Below are 22,737 nucleotides of genomic sequence, written 5' to 3' on the forward strand. Positions count from 1 at the left end.
CTTAGCGCTCTCTAGCCAGTCAGCCGCGTATTAGTCTGGTCGGTGGTGTCGTCTTCCCTAGCAGGTGACCGCGGCGAGATAGGCTGCGGCCCAGATGTGGAGCTGGAGGGCCGGGGCCTTGCTTCGGGGATGGGGGCGGCGACTGGCGGGGGCCCCCGGAAGGAGACTGCTAAGCTGCAACGCTGCCTCGCAGGCAGGAAGCAGTGCGCCGCGGTGTTGGAAGTGCGGCAGCCCAGGGGCCCCTGCGCGGGGGCACGGACTCTTCTGCCCGCAGTGCCGCGCGCTACAACCACCTGACCCCACCCGAGACTACTTCAGCCTCATGGATTGGTACGCGCGGCGGCTTCGTGAGTCTGGTCCGGAAGGGAGCGACGTCGGGGACTGGGCTGCGTGAGGGCAGGGCGGACGGGCTGGGCTGGGCTGGTCAAATAGGCGGAGCACGAAAGAACAGGGCTTGAGGCTGTGTCGGGAGGGGAAAAGAGGGAGGGGGACTGGGGAAGGGGCGTGAAGGAAGCGAGGTGGGAGTGGAGAGGTGGGGAATGACGGAACTAGAGGGACAGGGTGGGAAAAGGATGGAGACGGCGATGGGCGGAGCTCGAGGGAAGGGGTCGGGTCAAAAAGCTTGAAGTTGGATTGAAACTTTAGAGAAGTAGTGTACTGAAGCGTTGGTTTAAGCGAGATGAGGAACTAAGGGGCTTTAGCTCAGTACTAGAGGACCTGCGAAGCTTGCAAGAGTCCCTGGTGTTCTGTCCTCAGCAAAGCAAAACAGAACAAAACAAACCCAAAATTATATACTGTATATGGGAGTAAAAGCACAAACAAGGTTATGGGCAAAGTTTAAGAGGAAAGTGGTAATTAGAAGTAGAGTTCAAGAAATGGAGGTTTTCCCTTTTTTCCTTTGAAGGTTGAGAAGCTTGGAAAGAGGAGGGGAAGTGTAGGCAGAGCTGAACTGGCGAGGAAATGAGGCTTTAGGAGGAGAAAATGAAGGGGGATTGGGTTGAAATAAGCTGCCAATCTTGTTCCCACCTCATGGTCTTTGCACTTGGCAGTTCTCTAGCCTGGATGACTATTTCCTCTTCGCATCTACCTTGTCTGGCCTTGTTCTGTTTTCCTTCGAAGCAGTTACCACATTTGTCAGATTATCTCTTTGTTACATCTTCCCCAGAAGACAGGAATCAGACCTGTAGAAGATAAACCTATAATATTTGTTGCATGAATTTCATCTCCCAATTTTCTTCCAGCAACCATTCCTTCAGAATTGACACCATAAAGCTCCAGAATAGGTACCAGCAACTACAGCGACTTGTCCATCCAGATTTCTTCAGCCAGAGATCTCAGGTAGTTTATTGGCGACCTCAGTATTCCCCAAACGTGTGCATACTGGGAGGTTGGCAGTGGTCTTGTGGTTAATGTTATTAACAGGGACAGAGTTGGATAGAGCTCCACCTGTAGCAGCCTGCCCCCAACCAGGCAGGTCCTGGAGATATCATCCACTTACAGCTTTTCTCTGACTTTCCAGACAACTTAGAAAAATAAAGACACCTCATCCAACACCAATTGTATGTACTTTGTCCACTTCTTTAGGCACCTGCCCATCAGCATATTATAAAAATTGGGGCATACTGGTGCATCCCTGTAATCACAGGTACTCAAGAAGCTAAGGCAGGAGGATCTCAAATTAGAGGCTATCCTGGCCAATTTAGTCCTTGTCTGAAAATAAAAAATAAAAACAGCTTGGGAAGTAGCTCAGCATTTCCTGAGCTCAATACCTAGTACCACAAAAAAATAATAATAAATAAGGCCAGACTTTGTGGGACATACATGTAATAGCAGCACTCAGGAGGCTGTGATGGGAGGATCTCAAGTTCAAGGCCAGCCTGGGTCACGTAGGGAGTATTAGGCTAACCTGGACTATAGAGCAAGACCCTGACTCAAAACAAAAATTAAAAGGGTTGAAGATATTGTTCAGTGTTCCCTGGGTTCACTCCCCAGTACCACAAAAAAAAAAAAAATGAATTTAAGAATACTGATTTCAGGGCCGGGCATTTAGCTCAGTGGTTCTGCCACCTGCCTAGCAAGCGAAAGGTCCCGAGTTCAATCCCTGGTACCAAAAAAAAAAGAATACTGATTTCAATGGTAATAAAACTATATTCATTTCTAACAGATCGAAAAGGAATTATCAGAGAAGCATTCAACCTTGGTGAATGATGCCTATAAGACTCTTCTGGCCCCCCTGAGCAGGGGACTATACCTAGTAAGGTGATTTCCCCAACCCTTCTATGTATGACTTCCTATTGCTCATTGTCATGTAGGATGGCTGCTTCCCCTGTATTCCACAGAAGAGTGCTTGAGACTTGAGCTAATCCAAGATCCCAGTGATATTTAGCTTCAATGATACTATACAAATAAAAAGAAAGATATTACCTAAGTGTAGCTTTCTCAGAGTATTCTTTGTAAATCTTACTTGTCCCAGGTGGATTGTTTTAACTGTGTTCTAAGTTTCAAGGATTTGATGATGATAGTTTTTAGCATGGAATAATTTGAGGTGTATTTTTTTCAAGCGCATCCATAAAGTTTTAGAATTAAATAGTGTTTAAAAACATCTCTTTCAACTTCTTAGAGGAATGATGTCCTAGGACCACACAATTTCAGGCAGCAGAAAGTGGGATCCTGGACCAATATTCCTGTCTCACTCCAAGCTTTTGGTAGCCTCCTGTCAGACTTTCATTTCTGGTATAGTTCAAGTTTTCCCTGAGTGGTATATTCTGAAGGGAGAACAGGATTTACTGTCTTTGGCCATAGTTTCTTGAATGAAACTTTTTTTTTTTTTAACCAAACTTATTATTCTTCCTTTGCCCTAATAGCTAAGGCTCCATGGAATAGAGATTCCTGAAGGGACACATTATGAAATGGACGATCAGTTCCTCATGGAAATAATGGAAATTAATGAAAAACTTGCAGAAGCTCAAAATGAAGCTGCCATAGAAGAGATTGAATCCACTGTCAGAGGTAAAATATAAAATACCACCAAATCATTATGTTGCTACTATGAGTCGAGGTTAAATGAGACATGAATATAAAAACTGTACATGTATTGGTCATCATAATGATCCAGGGAGTATTTTTTTCTTGATCATCCTCATACCAATTTTGTCTGGAAGTTAAATTTACAACATTTCTTTTTTTTTTTTTTGTACCAGGGATCAAACTTGGGACCTTGAGCTTTTGCGCTTTCGAGGCAGGTGACAGAACCACTGAACTAAATCCCCGGCCCCTATTTACAACATTTCTAATCCTAGGAAGGCAGCCTTAAACTAAGAATGTAATTATATTTTGCAGATTGCAGTGATCTTTTCTACTCATGACATCATTTAAATACTATTATTATCTCTAACAAGGAAATTTGGTCTCAGAAATTGGCAGAAATGCCTAACATCACATAACAGATATGGAATAGGGCAGACATTGCAACCTTGATCTCCTGACTCATACTACTTGTTTTCCACTTTATTTCATAACATTTTGATTAGAGTTCTCCAGAAAACTAATAGCATATAAAGATTTATTTTAGGGAATTAGCTCCTATGGTTATAGGGGCTGTCACATCAAAATGTATAGGGCAGGCCAGCAAGCTGGAAATGCAGGTCAGATTTCTGTGTTATAGTCCTGAAGCTGAGGGGCCAGGGATTTAGCTCAGTGGCACCAAACCTGCCTTGCAAGCGCAAGGTCCTGAGTTTGATCCCCAGTACCAAAAAAAAAACAAAACCAGTCTTGAAGCTGAATTCCTTCTCCAGTTAACTTATATTTACAATTACTGCCTTTACTTGATTGGATGAGACCCTCCCATATTAAATCTTTAATCTTTACTTAAAGTCACCTGAGGGCTAGGGATGTGGCACAATGAGAGAGCACTTGCTTAGCATGTGGAAGGCCGTGGGTTTGATTTATAGCCATGCAATGATAAAGTCAACTAGTTGTAAACAGCAGCATCTACATTAGTGTCTGAGCAACAACTGGGCATCATAGCCTACCCAAATTGACACATAAAATTAATCATTCCATGTGGAAAAGGTTCCAAGGTTCTTGTGCAGATTGGATCCATGTGTGCATTATCACAGATTTACAGTGTGCCTGGTATGTATCAAGCACTGTACATGACAAGGGTGCAGTAGGGAACAAAAAAGACATGGCTGTACATAGGGAGTTGAAGGCTAGCCTGGACTACATAGCAGAACCCTGTTTCAAACACACAAACTATTAAAAAAGAAAACATAGCCTAAACTGAGCATGATTATGCACACCTGTAATCCCAGTACTCTAGGAGGCTGAGGCAGAAGTTAGAGCTCAGCCTGGGCGATTCAGTGATTTAACAAGACCCTGTCTCAAAATACAAAATAAAAAGGGATGTAGCTTAGTGAAAAGGCCTGTGGTTCAATCCCCAGTACCACCACCAAAAAAATAATCATGCTCCATCCCTTCACAGAGTTTATATAGTCTAACTTGGTGTGTCCAAACTAGAATTTGTCTTCCCTGCATGTAAAAACCTATTCCTCTTCCAGTGTCCCTTATCTACATGAATGACACCATCAGTTGACCAGTTACAAGCACTGAGGAAGTATTTTTAAATTTATTTTCCCTTACTTTCATAGTCAGTCCATGCCAAATCTTAAAAAACTGATCTAAATGTGTTTCAAATTCATCCACCCATGTTCATTTTAACTGCCTGCCTCTCTAGCTTAGCTACCACCCTGTTCCAAGCTACCATTTTTTATCACCTGGACAACTATAGTAGCTTCTGAGTGGTCTGCCTTCAACCCTTATCTAATATTCCTACACTAACCCTATGCTATCTTTTTGAAACTCAAATCTAGTCACTGCTTGAGCTTGTTTATAAACTTTATATGGCTTCCCACTGCTCTCAGATTTAAAACCAAACTGTAACATACCTTACAAGAACTTGCATGGTCTGGCTTCTGCTTCTCTCCAGTTTGTCCCCTCTTCTCCACCCACACTGGTCACTTCCAGTTCCTCTTCTGTACCAGGTACCCTCCTACCCCAGGGCCTTTGCATGTGCTGTTACTTCTTTCAGAAACTCTCATCTCCTCCATCCCAAGTTAACTCTTCCTTCAGATCTAGGAGCAATCATTACTTCTTCTGAGAAACTTTTAGAGTATAATAGGGACTCAGTAAATATTTATTAAATGAGTGAATAGTAACAACCTAAGAGCTTAAAAACAGTATGATAAAAGTTGTGGTGAGGGGCCGGGGATTTAGCTCAGTGGTTCCAGTGCCTGCCTTGCAAGTGCAAGGTCCTGAGTTTGATCCCCGATACCAAAAAAAAAAGAAAAAAAAAGTTGTGGTGAGGAGACCACCAGCTGGGGATCTATCAATAACATTGAAGCTGGATAGCATGCAGAAAAATAGGATATGCAGTCAGAAGGCCTGGCTAAGATGCTTTGGAAAACAAGGCATTATGAAGCTCCAGGGATAGTGTCTTAGTTACTTTCTTATTGCTGGGACACAATACCTAACACCCACAAGTTAAAGTAGGAGAGGTTTATTTTGGCTCACAGTTTGTAGAGGCTTCAGGCCATCATGGGCTGCCTCTAAGGCAGGGCGCATGGCAGAGGAGGCTTCCTTATGGCGTGGTGGAGGAACAAAGAGAAACCAAGGGAAGAGGGAGTTAAACCTTTCCAGGCCATGCCTCCAGGGACCCACCTCCTCCAGGCAGTCTTCAACTCCCAACATCAAATTTAACTATAAACTCATCACTGAGCTAACTCACTGATGAGTATCACACCCCTGTGATCCAGTTACCTCCCTAATCCTTACTTATGACTGCTTAAGGCCTTGGGGGAACATCTAGATATAAATCATAACAGGCAGGCTTGGGTGTGGTTCCAACACTGCAACTGACTTTTTGTGTGACCTTGAAAAGTGATTTCACCCATGGAGCCTCAGTTTCCTCAAACCTGTAGAATGGAGACTATTAGCTGAATGAGGTGGCACATACATGTAATCTCAGCTCCTTGGGAGGCTGAAGCAGAAGGATCACAAGTTTGAGGCCAATCAGACAACTTAGTGAGACTCTGTCTCAAAATATAAAAAGTAAATAAATAAGAAGGCCTGGGGAATTGCCCCATAGTCAGTGGTAGAGCACATGCCTAGGGAAAAAAAAAGAAAAAAAAAACGAAGTATTGGTCCTGATACGGAATAAATTACATGACATGAAGATAAATATTTTAGCTTGGTACAGTGGGATACACCTCTAATCCCAGCTACTTGGGAAGCAGAGGCAGGAGGATCACAAGTTCAAACTGAAGCAGGGCAATTTAGCAACTTTGTGAGACCCTGTCTCAAAATAAGAAAATAAAAGGCAGGCATGGTGGCACACACCTATAATCCCAGCACACTGGAGGCTGAGACAGTGAGTTTGAGGTCAGCATGGCTATATAGTGAGTTCAAGACCAGCCTGAACTACATATACATAGTGTGACCTTGTATCAAAAAAAAAAAAACAGGCATGGTGGCACATGCCTGTAATCCCACTCTGGAGGCTAAGGCTGGAGGATTGTCGAAAGTTCAAGACCAACTTGGGCCACATTGTGAGTTCAAGAACAATCTAAACTAACAGCAAGACCTTGTTTCAACCCTCCCTCCCCTGCCGCCCCCCCCCCCCCCCCCCCCGCAAAAAAGGAAAAAGGGTTGGGAATATAGTGCAGTGCAAAGGCCCTCAAGCCTAGTACCAAAAAAAAAAAAAAAGATAAAACACATAAAATACTTGTTCTAGCCCAATAGGGATCATTTGACTTTGCACGGTAACTGACCTTAATTTAGATTTATTCCTAAATTGCCTCTTCTATAGTTACTTATAAGGCCTAGGTAAAGTAATGGTCATGGACATAGAACTAGTTGGTTTGTGGGTCAGGACTTCAGAACCTCCAGACCTGTAGTCCACTGTTCTATGTTGACACCACATTGCTATCTGAGAAGGGAGTTTCAAGCACTGGCTCAAAGTCAGGTGACTGGGGTTCTGTTCTCACCATGTGACCATGAGACAGTTCCCCCAATGCCTGTCATTACCTACCTTGGATATATAATGTATTGAAAGTTCTTTGATTAAAGATACCATATAAATGATTGATATAACTCATATGTGGAAAACAAACTTGTAAACATCCTCTTTTGTGCTGAGGACTGAACCCAGAGTCTCACACATGCTAGGCAAGGGCTCTTCCCTTGATTTCTATCTCTAGCTCTTTTTTCTTTTTTGAGCTAGGGCTCTCAGTTAGTTTCGTAGGCTAGCCTTGAACATTTTTTGGTTTTAGTTTTTTGGTTTTTTTGAGGGGGGGGTTGTAAACAAGAGGTTTATTTTGGCTCATATTTTTAGTCCATAGTTGACTAGCTCCAAGGCGGGAAGGCATGGCTCAATATCTGACAAAGGAAAGCTGCTCACATGGCAACCAAGAAGTAGAGAGTGAAGGAAGGAGCCAGACAGGAAGACATACCCTTACAGGTCATATTCACATTGACCTCCCTCCCCGGACCAGGCCCCACCACCTAACAAGTCAGCTATAGCTCCCCACAATTCACCCTTCGAAGAGCCCCAGTAGGAGCAAGAGGCTTGGGGGGGGGGGCACACTCAATCGGTACCATAACATTCCTCCCCTGGCCCCTCGAAGACTCATATGTATCTTTTATGCAAAACGCATTTAGTACATATCTAAGAATTGCCAAAGTCCTGACAGTTTCAGCATTGCTGAAAAGCCCAAGTCCAAAACCTTCTCTGACACTTAAGGCAAAGTCTTATCTGTGAGCCCCTGTAAAAAATCAAAAGAAAATTTAACATTGTTAATATACAAAGGCAGAGGGTAAACATTCCTATTCCAAAAAGGGGAAAGAGGAGAATAAAAACCAATGCATCTGAAGCAAGACCAAAACCCAGGAGGAGAAACATTAAATTCTGTAGTTCCATGTCCAGGACCCATGGCAAGGTATGATGCTATGATTTTGAAAAGGTTTGGGTAGCCCTATTCCTATGGGATTCCTGGTGGTTTTAGCCTCCATGGCTTCTCTGTTGGGCTAGCTTTAGTCACTCCTTGCAGCTTTCCTCAGACATTCCATGTTCTTGGTTTCTCTACTTTTTTCTCTATTTTTCTGGGGTCTCTCTGCACTTTCAGTTTTACTCACAACTTCACATACTGCCCTCTCAGGGGCACACTGTCTTGACTCCCAGGCCTTCTTCTGAAATCTGGGTAGAAACCTCCTTGATCCCGTAACCCTTGCATCCAGCATGCCTGTAAAACCAGTACCACATGGTATTGATACCACATGGATAACACCAAGGCATGCTGCTGGCTTAAGCTATAGCAGAACACCTTGGATCATGGCTGCAGAGGCCTCTAAGTGCCTAGATGGCTGAACTCTGGGAAACATTTTCCTCTTCAGCCTAGAAGAGTACAGTGCCATAGGCCTCTCTTCTCAAAGCACTCTTTCATTTTTGTAAGGTGTAGGGTGGGGTTTTGTTGTTTCCCAGTACGCCCTCAAGTCATGTTTCCTGTTGTAGCAATATAAAGTACTTAGCTTCTTTTTAATATTTTAAGCAATCCTGCTTTCCCAGGCACCAACTCTGCAGGCTCTTCCTTTTGTTGAAACTGAAAACTTTTTAAATGGGATTTTTGCTTTCTTTCTTGGTTTCAACCTTATTAAAAACACCACGTACTACACAGCCACAGCCTGAACATGTTTTTAAATAGGAAAACATTTATTGGTACATTTTAGGCATACATAGTGATAACACTCTTCATAGGAAATTTGCACCTGTATATGATATGTTCTGCCTCTTTTTCCTATTCCCCCGTCTCCTGAGGCCCCCTCCCCTCCCTTTGTACAAAATCTTTGTTTGCATTTTTCCCTTCTATTTTTATTTACTTTTTTGGGCCAGGGATTTAGCTGAGTGGTTACATGGCCTGCCTCACAAGCGCAAGGTCCTGAGTTCGATCCCTGGTACCAAAAAAAAACTATTTTTACTTTTTTTCTTGTACCTTCCCTCCCTCCTCCCTTGTTCCCCTTCTCATTTGAACATTTTCTACCCATTTACTGATATCTATTGTACATTTTAGTCCTTATTTTTACTTTTGGTTTCTCACACCAGAGAAACAATGTGATATTTAAACATGTGTGCCTAATTTCTCTTAAGAGTATGGTCTCAAGGTCCATCCACTTAACTAGAAATCTCTGAAGCTTATCTTTCTTTTTTTTTTTTTTTTTTTGGTACCGGGGATCAAACTCGGGTCCTTGTGCTTGTGCAGCAGGCGGTGAAACCACTGAGCTAAATCCCCGGCCCCAACCTCATCCTTCTTTATGGCAGAGCAGTACTCCATTGTATAAGAAAATAAACACATCTTTAAAAAAATTTAAAATTTAAAAAAATTTTTTTAAAAACCACATCTTGATCCATTTGTCAGTTGATGGGCATTTGGGCTCTTTCCAAGATTTAGGTATTATAAACTGTGCCGCTATTAACATGGGTGTGCATATATCACTGTGGTATGATGCTTTTAATTCTTTTGGGAAGATACCAAGAAAGAGAATGGCTGGGTCAAATAAAACCTCTAGTTTTAATTTTTTGAGAAATTTCCACACTGGTTTCCACAGTGGTTGCACCAGTCTACGCTCCCACCAACAGTGGAGAAGGTTTCCTTTTTCCCCACAGCCCTGCCAACATTTGTTACTGGCCGATTTTTTGATAGCAGCCATTCTTTCTGGAGTGAGATGGAATCTCCAGGTTTTTTAATTTGCGTTTCTCAAATGACTAGTGATATTGAACATTTTTTCAAGTATTTATTTTCTGTTTCTACTTCTTCATCTGAGAAGTGTCTATTCATTTCAGATGCCCATTTTTGCATTGAGTATTTACATTTGAGGGGGTATGCTTTTTTTTGAGTTCTTTATATATTGTAGATATTACTCTGATGAATAGCTGCTAAAAATTTTTTCTCACATTGTGGATTGCTCTTAACTCTGTTGGTAGTTTCTTTACTGTGCAAAAACTTTTTAATATGATAAGATCCCAGTTGTTGATTCTTTGTGATAGTTCCTGTGCAATCAGGGTTTTGTTCATAAAGACTTTGTCTATACCAGTGTCTTCGACAGTCCCACTTAGTCTATCTTCTAGCAGATTAAGTGTATCTGTTTTAATATTTAGATATTTGATCGATTTCAATTTTAGGTTAGTGCCTGTTGAAAAATATGGCTCTAGTTTCAATTTTTGGCATGTAGAAAGCCAGTTTTTCCAACACCATTTATTAAAGAGGCTATTGTTCTTCTAGTGAATGTATTTGGCTCCTTTGCAAAAGATAAGGTGGCTCAGGGCCAGGGATTTAGCTCAGTGGCACCACACCTGTCTGGCAGCTGCAAGGTCCTAAGTTCGATCCCCGGTACCAAAAAAAAAAGATAAGGGGGCTGAGTATATTTGGGGTTGTTTCTGCATCTTCTAATCTTTTCCATTTTTCCTCAGGTCTGTTTTTTTGCCAATCCGTGCTGTTTTTATCACAGTAACTTTGTAATATACTTTCAAGTCAGGGATTGTGATGCTCCCTCCCTAGCCTTTGTTGCTGAGAATTGCCTTTGCTATTCAAGGTTTCTTCTGCTTCCAGATAAATTTTAGAATTCTTTTTTCCTGTTTCCGGCTGCACGAGTCAGGTCATGTGTCAGAGACGCCAAAGTTGAAACTTTTCTTCCCATGCCTGAGGCTGCCCCCCCCCCCCCCCCCCCTGGCAGCTCTGCAGCTGTCACCATGCCACAAAATGAATATATTGAATTACACCGTAAATGTTACGGGTATCATTTGGATTACCATGAGAAAAAGAGAAAGGAGGAAATTTGAGCCCATGAACATTCAAAGAAGGCAAAAAAAATGATTGGCCTGAAGGCTAAGCTCTACCATAAACAGCACCATGTCAAGAAAATACAAATGAAGAAGACTATCAAGATGCATGAAAAGAGAAACACCAAACAAAAGAATGATGAAAACTCCTCCTTTTTCTATCTGCTGGATAGAGAGGGACAGTCTTGGCCAAAAGTACTTTCCAACATGATTAAACAAAAACGAAAAGGAAAGGCGGGAAAATGCGAAGTCCCTCTGCCCAAAGTTCGTGCACAGGGAGAGACAGAAGTATTAAAAGTTATTTGAACTGGAAAGAGAAAAAAAGAAGGCATGGAAGAGGATGGTTACTAAAGGCTGCTTTGTTGGAGATGGCTTTACAAGAAAACCACCAAAATACGAAAGGTTCATTAGGCCAATGGGCTTACGTTTCAAGAAGGCCCATGTAACACATCCTGAACTGAAAGCCACCTTTTGCCTGCCAATACTTGGTGTGAAAAAAAAATCTTTCATCACCACTATATACAACTTTGGGTGTTATTACCAAAGGTACAGTGATTGAAGTGAACGTGAGTGAGCTGGGCCTTGTGACACAAGGAGGCAAGGTTATTTGGGGTAAATATACCCAGGTAACCAACAATCCTGTGAATGATGGATGCATCAATGCAGTCTTACTAGTTTGAAAGATGTTTCATACAATAACTTCTTACACTTATTGACGACTACTGTGACCAATCAGGAAAACCACCATTACTGTGAATACTACCACAACTTTCATAACCGCAGTCATCAAGAGAATTATTTATTAAATTGTAAGAACATTAAAATGGCCCAGTTTTACAAATTGGTCTGTTACTTGGGGTCTGCTAAGAGCCTAGTGAGATTGAACTACTGAAAAAGTAAACATCAGTCTTTGCACTAAAGAGTGGGTATTCAGTAACAAAAAAATAAATAAATTTTAGGATTGTTTTTTCTAATTCTGTGAGACATGCTATTGAAATCTTGATTGGGATTACATTAAATCTATATAACAATTTCGGAAGTATGACCATTTTCTTTTTTTTTTCTTTTTTTTTTTTTTAGTATGACCATTTTCACTATCTTGTGCTTTTTTTTTTTTTTTTTTTTTCGTACCAGGGGTCGAACTCGGGTCCTTGCGCTTGCACAGCAGGCGGCAAAACCACTGAGCTAAATCCCCGGCCCCTTCACTATCTTGTTCTTGCTACCCAAGAACAAGGGGTATCTTTCCATTTTATGATATCCTCTTTGACCTTTTTCAGAGTACTGTAGTTTTCAATGTAGAAGTCTTTTACTGCCTTTGTTAGATTGATTCCTAGGTATTTCTTTCTTTTATTTTAATGCTATTATGAAAGGTGGTGTTTCCCTAATTTCTCCCTCAATGAGTTTCTCATTTGAATACAGGAAGACTGTTGACTTTTTGTTCTTTTTTTTTGGTACCAGGGATCAAACTCGGGTCCTTGAGCTTGTGAAGCAGGCAGCAGAAGCCCTGAGCTAAATCCCTGGCAAACTATTGACTTTTGAGTGTTGACTTTGTATCCACCTACGCTACTGAATTTGGTTATTAAACCTAGAAGTCTTTTGGTGAAACTTTTGGGGTCTTCTATGTAGAGTATCTTGTCACCCACAAATAATGATAATTTAACTTCTTCCTGTCCTATCCTTATTCCTTTCTCTTGTCTAATTGCTGTGGTTAATGTTTCCAGAATTATATTGAATAAGAATGGTGACAGTGGGGCCAGGGATTTAGCTCAGCGGTTTTGCCACCTGCTGCGCAAGCGCAAGGACCCAAGTTCGATCCCCGGTACCAAAAAAAAAAAAAAAAGAATGGTGACAATGGACATCCTTGTTTTGTTCCAGATTTTAGAGTGAATGCTTTCAGTTTTTGTCCATTTAGTATGATGTTGGCTGTTGGTTTGTCATAGATTGAGATAAAGACCATCTATACCAATTTTCTGTAGGGTTTTTATCCTGCATAGGTGTTGGACTTTGTCAGCTCTGTTTTTCTGCATCTATTGAGAGGATCACATGGTTTTTGTCCTTGGCTCTGTTAATATAGTGTATTACATTTATTGATTTGCATATGTTGAACCAGCCCTGCATATCTGGGATGAATCCTACTTGGTGATGGTGTATAATCCTCTTCATGATTTGCTGCCTGCTGTTTGCCAGTATCTTATTGAGAATTTTTATGTCTGTGTTCATTAGGGAGATTGGCCTGTAGTTCTCTTTTTTTGGTTGGATCTTTCTCTGCTCTTGGTATCAGGGTAATGCTTGCTTCTGGGAATGAATTTGGGAGCATTTCTTTCCTTTCAATTTTGTTAAATAGTTTGGAAGTAGCAGCATTAGGTCTTCTCTAAATTTCTTGTAGAATTCAACAGTGAATCCATCATGGCCTGGGCTTTTCTTTGTAGGTAGGTTTTTAGTTACATCTTCAATTTCATTGGCTGATACTGGTTTCTTTAGAATTCTTATATCTTCTTGATTCAGTTTTGGTATCTAGGAATCTGTCCATTTCTTCTGTGTTTTCCATCTTACTAGAATACAGGTTCTCAAAGTAGGTATGATGATTTTCTGAGTTTCTGCAGGATCTGTTGTGAGTTTTACCCTTTTCATTCCTAATTGCATGGATTTGAGTCTTTTCTCTTTTTTTTGATAAGATTGGCTAAGGGTTAGTCAATTTTATATAATCTTTCAAAGAATCTACTTTTTGTATTGATTCTTTGTATTTTTTTTATTCTCCATTGCAGTAATTTCTTCTCTGATCTTTATAATTTCCTTCCTCATACAAGTTTTGGGCTTCATTTACTCTTCTTTTTCTAGAAGCTTGAGGTTCAACATTAGCTTGTTTATTTGAGCCCACTCTGTTTCCCTCATATGGGTATTCACCACTGTAAATTTCCCTTGTAGGACTGCTTTCATTGCATCCCATAAGTTCTGCTATGTTGTATTGGCATTATCATTTAATTGTAGAAACTGTCTGATTTCTTTTTTTACTTCATCTGTGACCCATTCAGGAGGGTGTTATTTAATTTCCATGTGTTTGTGAAGTTCTTGTGGTTTCTTTTGCCCTTGATTTCCAGTTTGATTGCACTATGGTCTGATAATATGCGTGGGATAATTTCAATTCCTTTGCATTTACTTAAGCACATTCTGTGAGCTAGTGTGTGGTCTATTCTGGAGAACATCCCATGTGCATCTGAGAAGAATGTGTATCGAATTTGTGGGGTGGAACACTTTGTAGACATCTACTAAGTCTGTTTGTTCAAAAGTTTGGTTCAGTTCTGATATTTCTTTGTTAATTTTTGTCTAGTTGATCTGTCCATTTGTGACAGTGGGATATTGAGGTCCCCATTACAATTGTATTAGTGTTTATTTGATTTTTCATGTCCATTAATATTTGTTTTTTATAGTTGGGTGGGCTGCTATTTGGTGCACATATATTTATGATTGTTATCTCTTCTTCTTGGATTATTTCCTTTACAAGGATGTAGTGACCTTATTTGTCTCTCTTAATCAGTCTCGGCTTGAAATTCACTTTGTCTGCCATAAAATTTTTGTGGGTTCCTGTCACATGGAGTATTGTTTTCTATCCTTTGACTTTCAGTTATGAATTTCTTTTTAAATGAAATCTGTTTCTTGTATGCAGGACATTGTTGGATCTTGCTTCTCTTTTTTTGGCAGTACCAGGGATTGAACTCAGGACCTTGCATTTGCAAGGCAGGCATGATGCCACTGAGCTAAATCCCCAGCCATGGATCTTGCTTCTTGATCCATCCTACCTGTCTGTTTCTCTTGATTGATGAATTGAGACTATTAACATTGATGGTTATAACTTATATGTATCCCTGTCATGTTATTTTCATGTTGTTGGCTCCCTTCCTTCCTCTTCTGTTTAGTTTCCTGCCTTGCCTGGTGGATTCATTCTTTTGAGGTTCATGAGTTGCAATTCTTGTTATCTTTTCCTAGAATATCCTTCAGAACACTTTGGAGTGCTGATTTGGTGGTCATGAATTTCTTCAGGTGTTCTTTATCATGGAAGTATCTTATTTCTCCATCAGTGTTGAAAGATAGTTTTGCAGGGTACATCAATCTGGGTTGGAGGTTGTTTTCCTTTAGGACTTGAAATCCTTCACTCAAGCTCTCCTTGACTTGGTGGTTTGTGTTGAAAAGTCTGCTGTGATTTTGATGGACCTTTCTTTATGGGTGATTTGTTTCTTTTCTCTAACAGCTTTTAATATTTTGTTCTTGTATTGAATTTCTGGAATTTTGACTATTATATGCCTTAGGGAAGTTTTTTTTTATTATGGCTAATTGGAGTTCTGTATGCCTCACTTATCTGTACATCAAATTCTTTTTCCTTGTTTGGGAAGTTTTCTGCCATTACTTCTGTGAACAGTTTTTTTATGTCATTTGCACTCTCTCCTGCTTTTTCATTGACTTCAGTCAATCGTATGTTATTCTTCTTTGCATCATCTAGCAGCTGCTGGATTGATTTCTCATAGCCCCTTGCTAATTTTAAGAAATCTTTCTTTTCATGATTGCTAACTGCAATCCTGTTTTCCCCTTATCTCATAATCTGTCCTCACATAGGCTCATTCTGCTCCATATATTTTCAATGGGGTTTTTAATCTCCTAGATATCTGTTTGAATCTGTTTCATGGATTCCATTTCTTTCCTTTGTACAGCCTGAACATTGAACTGCCTTGAAATCTTCTCAGCCATATTACCTATGAAAAGGGTAATGGAAGTTGCCAGAGATCCCTGAAGTTGTCCTGGCCTCCTACAAGCCAGTACAACATCCATGAGATAGGAAAGTGGGATTTAAAAGAAACACAGAGACAGAGACTTAAGAGAAACTGAGTCTTGGGCTGATCTAAGCTGCTCTCAGCAGCAAAGACAAAGGACTCCCAGGACATCTAGTGTGTATTCATTACAAGTGTGGGAAGGGGGGAAACTGGACAGTCCTTGGAACGTCTGTAGATAACAAGTATGAAGCAGGCAGGACTGTAGAATGAGGACACAAGCATATCTTTGCTGAAGAGAACAAATGGTTAATTCAGAAGGGAAGAATTTAATTGGAGTCAGTTGACCTTGACTGGGAGTGAACTCAGCCAAGCTCTGCTATTTCCCATGTAACACAGCCAAAATATGGAGGGACAAGAAGTTTTGCCACTATAACCTGCTAATACTGGGCAGAGGTTACTGCTACATCAGATTAATTCGTCTCTCATCCTTAATCTCAGTTTCCTGCAAAGTTTTAAGACATATGCAAAACGTAGCCACATTTTCTGAAGTTCTTACTGTTCAAATTACTTCTTTGGGTTAAGGTATTGTCCCCAGAAGGCCACTGTGAAATGCATGTTACCAGGACTTGAGGCAGCTGCAGCTCCTCAGTCCCTCAACTAAGATGCCTGCTGGTCCCGAGGCCCAACCACAACTACTGCTTGTTTCATTTTTTTGAGACATGGTGTTGCTATATAGTTCACGCTGGCCTTGAATTTATAATGATCCTCCTCCCTCAGCCTCCCAAGTGCTAGGATTACAGGCTTGTGCCACTGCACCCAGCTATCCTTGAACTTTTGATACTCCTGCCTCTGCCTCTCAAGTAGCTGTAATTATGGGCATGTACCACCATTTCCAGATAAATTCCTCACCTTCTAATGAGAAAATGAGAAAGATAATGAGGTAGCTGCTCCTTTATTCCATTTCATTTGTCATCTTCTCTCTAAAGACATAATATAATCTATATGTTGTCGTTTTTCCTGAGAGGCTATACCACTATAGTAATTTGCAAATGATTGCTTAAAACACTTGATAGTGCCCTGCTGATCGGTGATCCTGTGGTGCTAATTTTCTCTTTGCTGAAATCTGGAAGATGGCTCATGGAGAGAACCAAAGCATATCTTTATGCCCCTATGTTAGCTTTCCATCACTGACAAAACATCTAAAATATTCAGCTTACACATAGAAAAGCTTTATTTTAACCCACATTTTTGGAGTACTCAGTACATAGTGAGTTGACCCAGTTGATTTTAGGTCGGTGGGAGGAAGCTGCTCACCTCAGAGCTGCCAGGAAGCAAAACGAAAGAATAGGAGCCAGCCCTCCACTGTGTCCTTCAAGGGCACACCCCCAATGAGCTAATTTTCTTCTAGTGGCCCTCATCTGTTAAAAGTTGCACCACCTCCTGTAGCACCCTAGGTGGGGGAACCAAGCCTTTACCACACATAGGCCTCTGGGGGACACTTGTACAAACTGTAGCAACCTTTTCCCTGTCCTGATTTTTTGTTAAATTATTGTGTAGCTATTTTTATTTTTTTTTTTTATTTTGGGAGAGGGGGACCAGGGGACGGACTCAGGACCTTGTGCTTGCAAAGCAGGCAGTGGCACCATTGAGCTAAATCCCAGGCCCATGTGTAGCTATTTTATAACCCCTAGTAATTGCTTCTCATGGGTAGAAAAACTGACTAGGGTCAGCCAGTTTTGCATTAAACAGCTAATGTCATGATATCTACAGAGATAAAGGTTTAAAAATCTTAAATCCTTGCCTTATAATATTTAAAGCAGCATGATTACAAAGTTCTATTTGCTTCATATTTGTTAAATGAAAAAACTCAGATCATGGTTTTTTCTTTCAGCTAAACAGAACGAATTTACTGAACATGTGAGCAAAGCTTTTGAACAAGGTACTTCATTTCTTGACTTTCTTCAATGTGAAATGAAATTATAACCATTGAGATATAACCATTTATTCAATGAGTAGCTGTTATATGCCTATCCTAGAATAACTACATGTGGAGATACAAAATGTATATAGATCTGGACTGGGGTATACCTTAGTGGCAGAGCACTTGCCTAGCATGCACAAGGCCCTGGATTCAATCCCCAGTACCAACAAAAAAAAAAAAAGAAGAAGAAGAAGAGAAAGAGGAGGAAGAGGAAGAAGAGGAGGAAGAAGAGGAGGAAGAGGAAGAAGAGGAAGAAGAAAACAGTAAACTTGGATTAGTTGTTGTAGGGAACAGGGAAAGGGGACGTTACTAGAACCGCTGCAGTGAGTCCTAGTATCCTGTGAGCCACAACAGCACAAGGCAAATTAATTAATAGATAGACAGAGAAGATAGAAGAAATAAGACTTAGAGAAGAAGCTGAGCTTTGGGCCTGATCAGTGCTGCTCTGGGCAGCAAAGAGAAAAAACTCCCAGCTTGCCACACCTTTATTCAGTACATCAGGAGAAACAAATGTAACAGATGACACAGGGCAGAGGGACTTCAGTACATCAGGAGAGTAACAAATGTAAAAGGTGACTCAAAGGGCAGCGGAAAATCTTAGAACAATGAGGAACTATACAGATGAAGGTTTTATTCCTCCCAGGACGTCTTCAGTGGTTGTAATCTTGTCCTGGAGCATCACAGCATCACCAGACCATTGAGGTTTTAGCTGTGACTGGAGGCCAAAATGGAGTTATGTCTCAACATGCCATAGTTGGCCTGTAGGCAGCAAAAGTAAGCCTAATCATAATTTTAATTATGAAATGATTTTTTTCCCTAAATTATGTAGACTTGCTCCCAACAAATTGTGAATGTATATTCCAAATCCAAGGGCAACCTCTAAAAAATAGTGAAAAAAGGAAACATACTTGATATGCTGAAAAAAGTAAGAAAATGAAAAAAAAATAAGATGTTCAGCTGGGCATGGTGGCATACGCCTATAATCCTAATTCTTGGGAGGTTGAAGCAGGGAGATAGCTGCAAGTTCAAGGCCAGCCTGGGCTACATGCTGAGTTCAAGGCCAGCCTAGATCTTATCTCAAAAAAACAGGAAAAAAAAGTCCAGCCACCTAGGCTTGGGGGCATACACCTGTAATCCCAGCACTGGGAAATCTGAGTTCAACACTAGTTAGAGCTACATAGCAAGTTCATGGCTACATCCTAGGCTACATTACCCAGACTTTATCTTTTTAAACAGGGAATTAAAAAAAAAAAAAAGTTCAGCACAGTGTCACACACCTATAATCCCAACTACTTTGGGGAAATTATAATGTCAAGGCCAGCCTGGGTAATTTATTGAGATCCTGTCATAAAATTAAAATTTTTTTAAATGGATAGGGATGTAGCTCAGTGGTAGAGCACTCCTGGGATTGATCCCAAGTACTGCAAAAAATAAAAAACCAAGCCAGGCATGGTGGCACATGCTAATAAAATCCCAGCACTAGAGAGGCTCAGGTAGGAGGATCTCAAATTCAAGGCCAGTTTGAGCTGCATACATAGCAAGTTCCAGGACTAGCCTATACAATAGAGTAAGACTGTGTCTCCCCCCACCACCCCCCACCCCTGGTACCAGGGATCAAACTCAGGACCTTGCACTTGCAAGGATGGCGCAGCACCACTTAGCTAAATCCCCAGCCCAAGACTCTGTCTGTAAGAAGAAAAATTTTAAAGAAAAAGGGGGGCTGGGAAGTTAGCACAGTGGTTCCACCACCTGCCTTGCAAGTGCAAGGTCCCAAGTTCGATCCCCGGTACCAAAAAAAAAGAAAGAAAAAGAAACGAGCAACAATTAGAAAACTAATAAATATGGTAGATATTTTTTTTTCTTTTTTTTTTTTCTTTTTTGGTACAGGGGATCAAACTCGGGTCCTTGCGCTTGCGCAGCAGGCAGCAAAAACACTGAGCTAAATCCCCGCCCCTAAATGTGGTAGATATTAATCCCACTGTATCTGTAATCACTTTGAACATCAGTGGTCTAAATGTACCAATTTATGTTTTGTTTTGTTTTTTGAGACAGAGTCTCATGTAGTTCAGACTAGCTTTGAACTCACTATGTAGCGAAGATTGGCCTCAAAGTTACAGCAGTTCTGTTGCCCCAGCCTCCTCAGTGCTGGGATTACAGGTGTGCACCACCATGCCTGGCTAAATGCACCAATTAAAAGCCAGAGATTGTCAGAGTAGGTCAAAAAAACAAGACTGGGGCTGGGGATATATTCAGAGGTAAAGTGCCATCCTGGCTACATAGCCAGACTTTTTTTTTAAAGTAAAATAAAAGCTGAGAGTGGTAGCACACACCTGTAATCCTAGCTACTTGAAGATTATAATATCAGGGTCAGCCTGGTCAATTTATTGAGACCCTGTCTTAAAATGAAAAATTAGAAAAATGACCTAGTACACATGAATTTCAATCCTCAGTATCACACTAAAAAGGAAGGAAAAAGAAAAGGTTAACATGGTCAAATTTGTGTGGTGTGTGTATATTTTACCCTAATGTGAAAATGTTTAAATACCAAAAATACTTAATTAAATTTTTTTAATGGGGGCATGGGATGTGGTTAAGTGGTAGTGCTTGCCTGACATTCATGAGGCCCTGGGTTTGATCCCCAATACTGGGAAAGACAAAGGACACAACCATGGTCTTCCAAACTCCTAATAGGCCCTTTGTCATTGTTCCTCTCTTTTAAAATAACCACTGTCTTGAATTTATATTAATCATTCTCTTGGTTTTCTTGATATTCTTAATCATATATGAACACAACAGTCTATCATTTAGTATGCATATTTTGATCTTCATACCTTACGTGTTCTTTTGTGATGTGCCCCTTTTTTTGCTTGCGTAGTTCTGGGTATGGAACCCAGGGAGTGTGAGCTATATTTTCAGCCCTCTTTATTTAATTTTGAGACAAGTTCTCCCTAAGTTGCCCTGGCTACTTCAAACTTGCTTTTTCGCATAACATTTTACTTTTGATGTGGGTGGCTATAACATATCTTCATTTTAGCACTCATTACATTGTGTTGTTTTTCTCTAGGTCAGGTTTCTCAACCTTAACATGATCAACATTTTAAGTCAGATAATTCTTGTTGTGGGAAGCTCTTCTGTACACTGTGAAGATAGTATTTAGCAATATCCTTGGCTTCCACCCACTAGATGTCACTACTACCTCCCGAGTTAGGACAACTGAATATTTCTCCAGACATTGTCAAACAACACCTGGGGACAAAAATCACCCCCAGTCGCAGACCACCCATCTAAGGGCATTATTCCTAGAGACTGGAAGCCCCATAAGGGCAGTTCTGGGCCTTGACGTCTGTCATAGAAGATGCACCTAGTGCTTCCACACTCTTTTCAGGGTTGTTATCACCATTTATATTATATTATATATTTTATATAAGGGGAAAACTTTTCAAACACAGCTCATTTTTTTCTTGAGACTCTCCGAAAAAGAATCAGCTTCTCAAATTTATCTGAACCCTCTAAACAAGCATGCTCTTGGGCACTTTTGGTTAATATCTGTCCCCTTAACAACCCAGATGTCCCCTTCTTCATTGCTAATTTACTGAATAATTGATGGGCCCTCCACAGCCAAGTTCAGCTTTGATCTGACTGCTTTGGTCAACAGAGTTGGGTTTATTCTTGCTTAAAATGAAGCCTGATATCAGTGTTTCTTATTTATTTCAGATGACTTTGAAAAAGCCAAGGAAATTTTAACAAAGATGAGATACTTTTCAAATGTACAAGAAAAGATCAAGTTAAAGAAGACTCCCCTCTAATTAACTGCTAAAGTATTAAAAGTAAAGTGTCGGGCTGGGCATTTAGCTCAGTGGTTCTGCTGCCTGTCTCGTAAGCGCAAGGACCCGAGTTCAATCCCCCGTACCAAAAAAAAAAAAGTAAAGTGGCCCCCCCAAAAAAATACAACAAAAACAAAACAAAAAAATAAAATAAAAAAGTTCCCACCGGGTGTGATAGCCACACACTTCTAATCCCAGCACTCAGGAGTCTGAGACAGGAGGATCACCATGAGTTTGAGGCCAGCCTGGGCTGCATAATGAGTATAAGGCCAGCTTGAACTACATAGCAAGACCTTGTCTCAAAATACCAAAAACAAAACAAAACAAAAAAATAAAGTTCCTATATATTTCTTTTCTAGCTTCTGCTACTTAAGAATAGATATGCTGGGCCAGGGATTTAGCTCAGTGGTTTCGCCTCCTGCTGCGCAAGCACAAGGACCCAAGTTTGATCCCTTGTACCAAAAAAAAAAGAATAGATATGCTGGGCCAGGGATTTAGCTCAGTGGTTCTGACTCCTGCCTCGCAAGCACAAGGTCCCAAGTTCGATCCCTGGAACCAAAAAAAAAAAAAAAAAAGAATACATATGCTGGCCAGGCATGGTGGTGTACACCTGTAATCCTGGCACTCAAGAAGCTGAGACAGGAGGATTGCTGCAAGTTTGAGGCCAGCCTGGACTATAGTGAGTTAAAGGCCAGCCTGAACTGCATAGTGAGACCCTGTCTTAAAAAGAGAGAGAGGTGCTTCGACCATTTGTATCATTTTAATTCAATCTGTGACTGAAGCATTAATGGATGGCAAAATTTGTCATGCTAGAAGAAACAGTGGACTCAGAGCTTGAGTGGTCAGTTCTTCATCTGATATCATCAGACACTGATACAACATGCCCCACCTAGGCCAAAAGATGAGGAAGTAGGGATGGGGTCAACTTGAGGCCCTATAAGAAGAGGTCCAAAAATTTTACATAAATGGCCAGATAGTGAATATTTTAGGCTTTATGTGTGTGTCTGTTGTGTGCTACATGGCATCGTAGTATCTGCTCAATTCTCACGTTGTAGCATAAAGCAACCGTAGACCATCTAAACAAATGAAAGCTCCCATGTCTGAATTACATTTTATTTATGAGAGAGAGAACTTCATTTACGAATCAGGCAGTGGGCCTAATTTGACCATGGATTTGCCAACCTATGCCCAAGAGCTACAACACAGTGCCTGCCTGGCAAGTGGGAGGCCCTGAGTTCAATTCCCAGTACCAAAATAAATTAAACCATCTTCCTAAGTTTC

General features: G+C 40.8%; 1 protein-coding gene and 1 pseudogene across 6 annotated transcripts; both read left to right on the forward strand.

Annotated features, from left to right (window-relative positions):
• On the forward strand, positions 1-22,732 carry Hscb (HscB mitochondrial iron-sulfur cluster cochaperone). 6 transcript variants are annotated; one of them, XM_004843365.3, is made up of 6 exons: positions 5-330; positions 1,242-1,338; positions 2,165-2,254; positions 2,865-3,009; positions 17,543-17,590; positions 21,347-22,732. In XM_004843365.3, the coding sequence occupies exons 1-6, from the start codon at positions 95-97 to the stop codon at positions 21,436-21,438; spliced, it is 708 nt and encodes a 235-aa protein (XP_004843422.1). In that variant the 5' UTR covers positions 5-94; the 3' UTR covers positions 21,439-22,732. The 6 variants fall into 6 exon arrangements, with proteins under 6 accessions (XP_021112814.1, XP_021112815.1, XP_004843422.1 ...); XM_021257157.2 differs by having other exon boundaries at positions 209-347; positions 2,165-2,259; XM_087198534.1 differs by having other exon boundaries at positions 218-356.
• Positions 10,745-11,568, forward strand: LOC101722040 (ribosome biogenesis protein NSA2 homolog pseudogene; annotated as a pseudogene).
• Positions 22,733-22,737: the final 5 nt, after the last annotated feature.

Source organism: Heterocephalus glaber, unplaced genomic scaffold (assembly GCF_053883595.1).
Source record: "Heterocephalus glaber isolate CG9 unplaced genomic scaffold, H.glaber_assembly_v1.0 deba00001687, whole genome shotgun sequence".
Classification (NCBI taxonomy): domain Eukaryota; kingdom Metazoa; phylum Chordata; class Mammalia; order Rodentia; family Bathyergidae; genus Heterocephalus; species Heterocephalus glaber.

Excerpts from the sequence above, each read along its gene's own strand:
- Hscb (XM_004843365.3), top strand. The coding sequence starts at position 95 with ATGTGGAGCTGGAGGGCCGGGGCCTTGCTTCGGGGATGGGGGCGGCGA. Across the intron at positions 331-1,241 it reads TACTTCAGCCTCATGGATTG|CAACCATTCCTTCAGAATTG; the intron begins GTACGCGCGGCG and ends ATTTTCTTCCAG. Across the intron at positions 3,010-17,542 it reads GATTGAATCCACTGTCAGAG|CTAAACAGAACGAATTTACT; the intron begins GTAAAATATAAA and ends TTTTTCTTTCAG.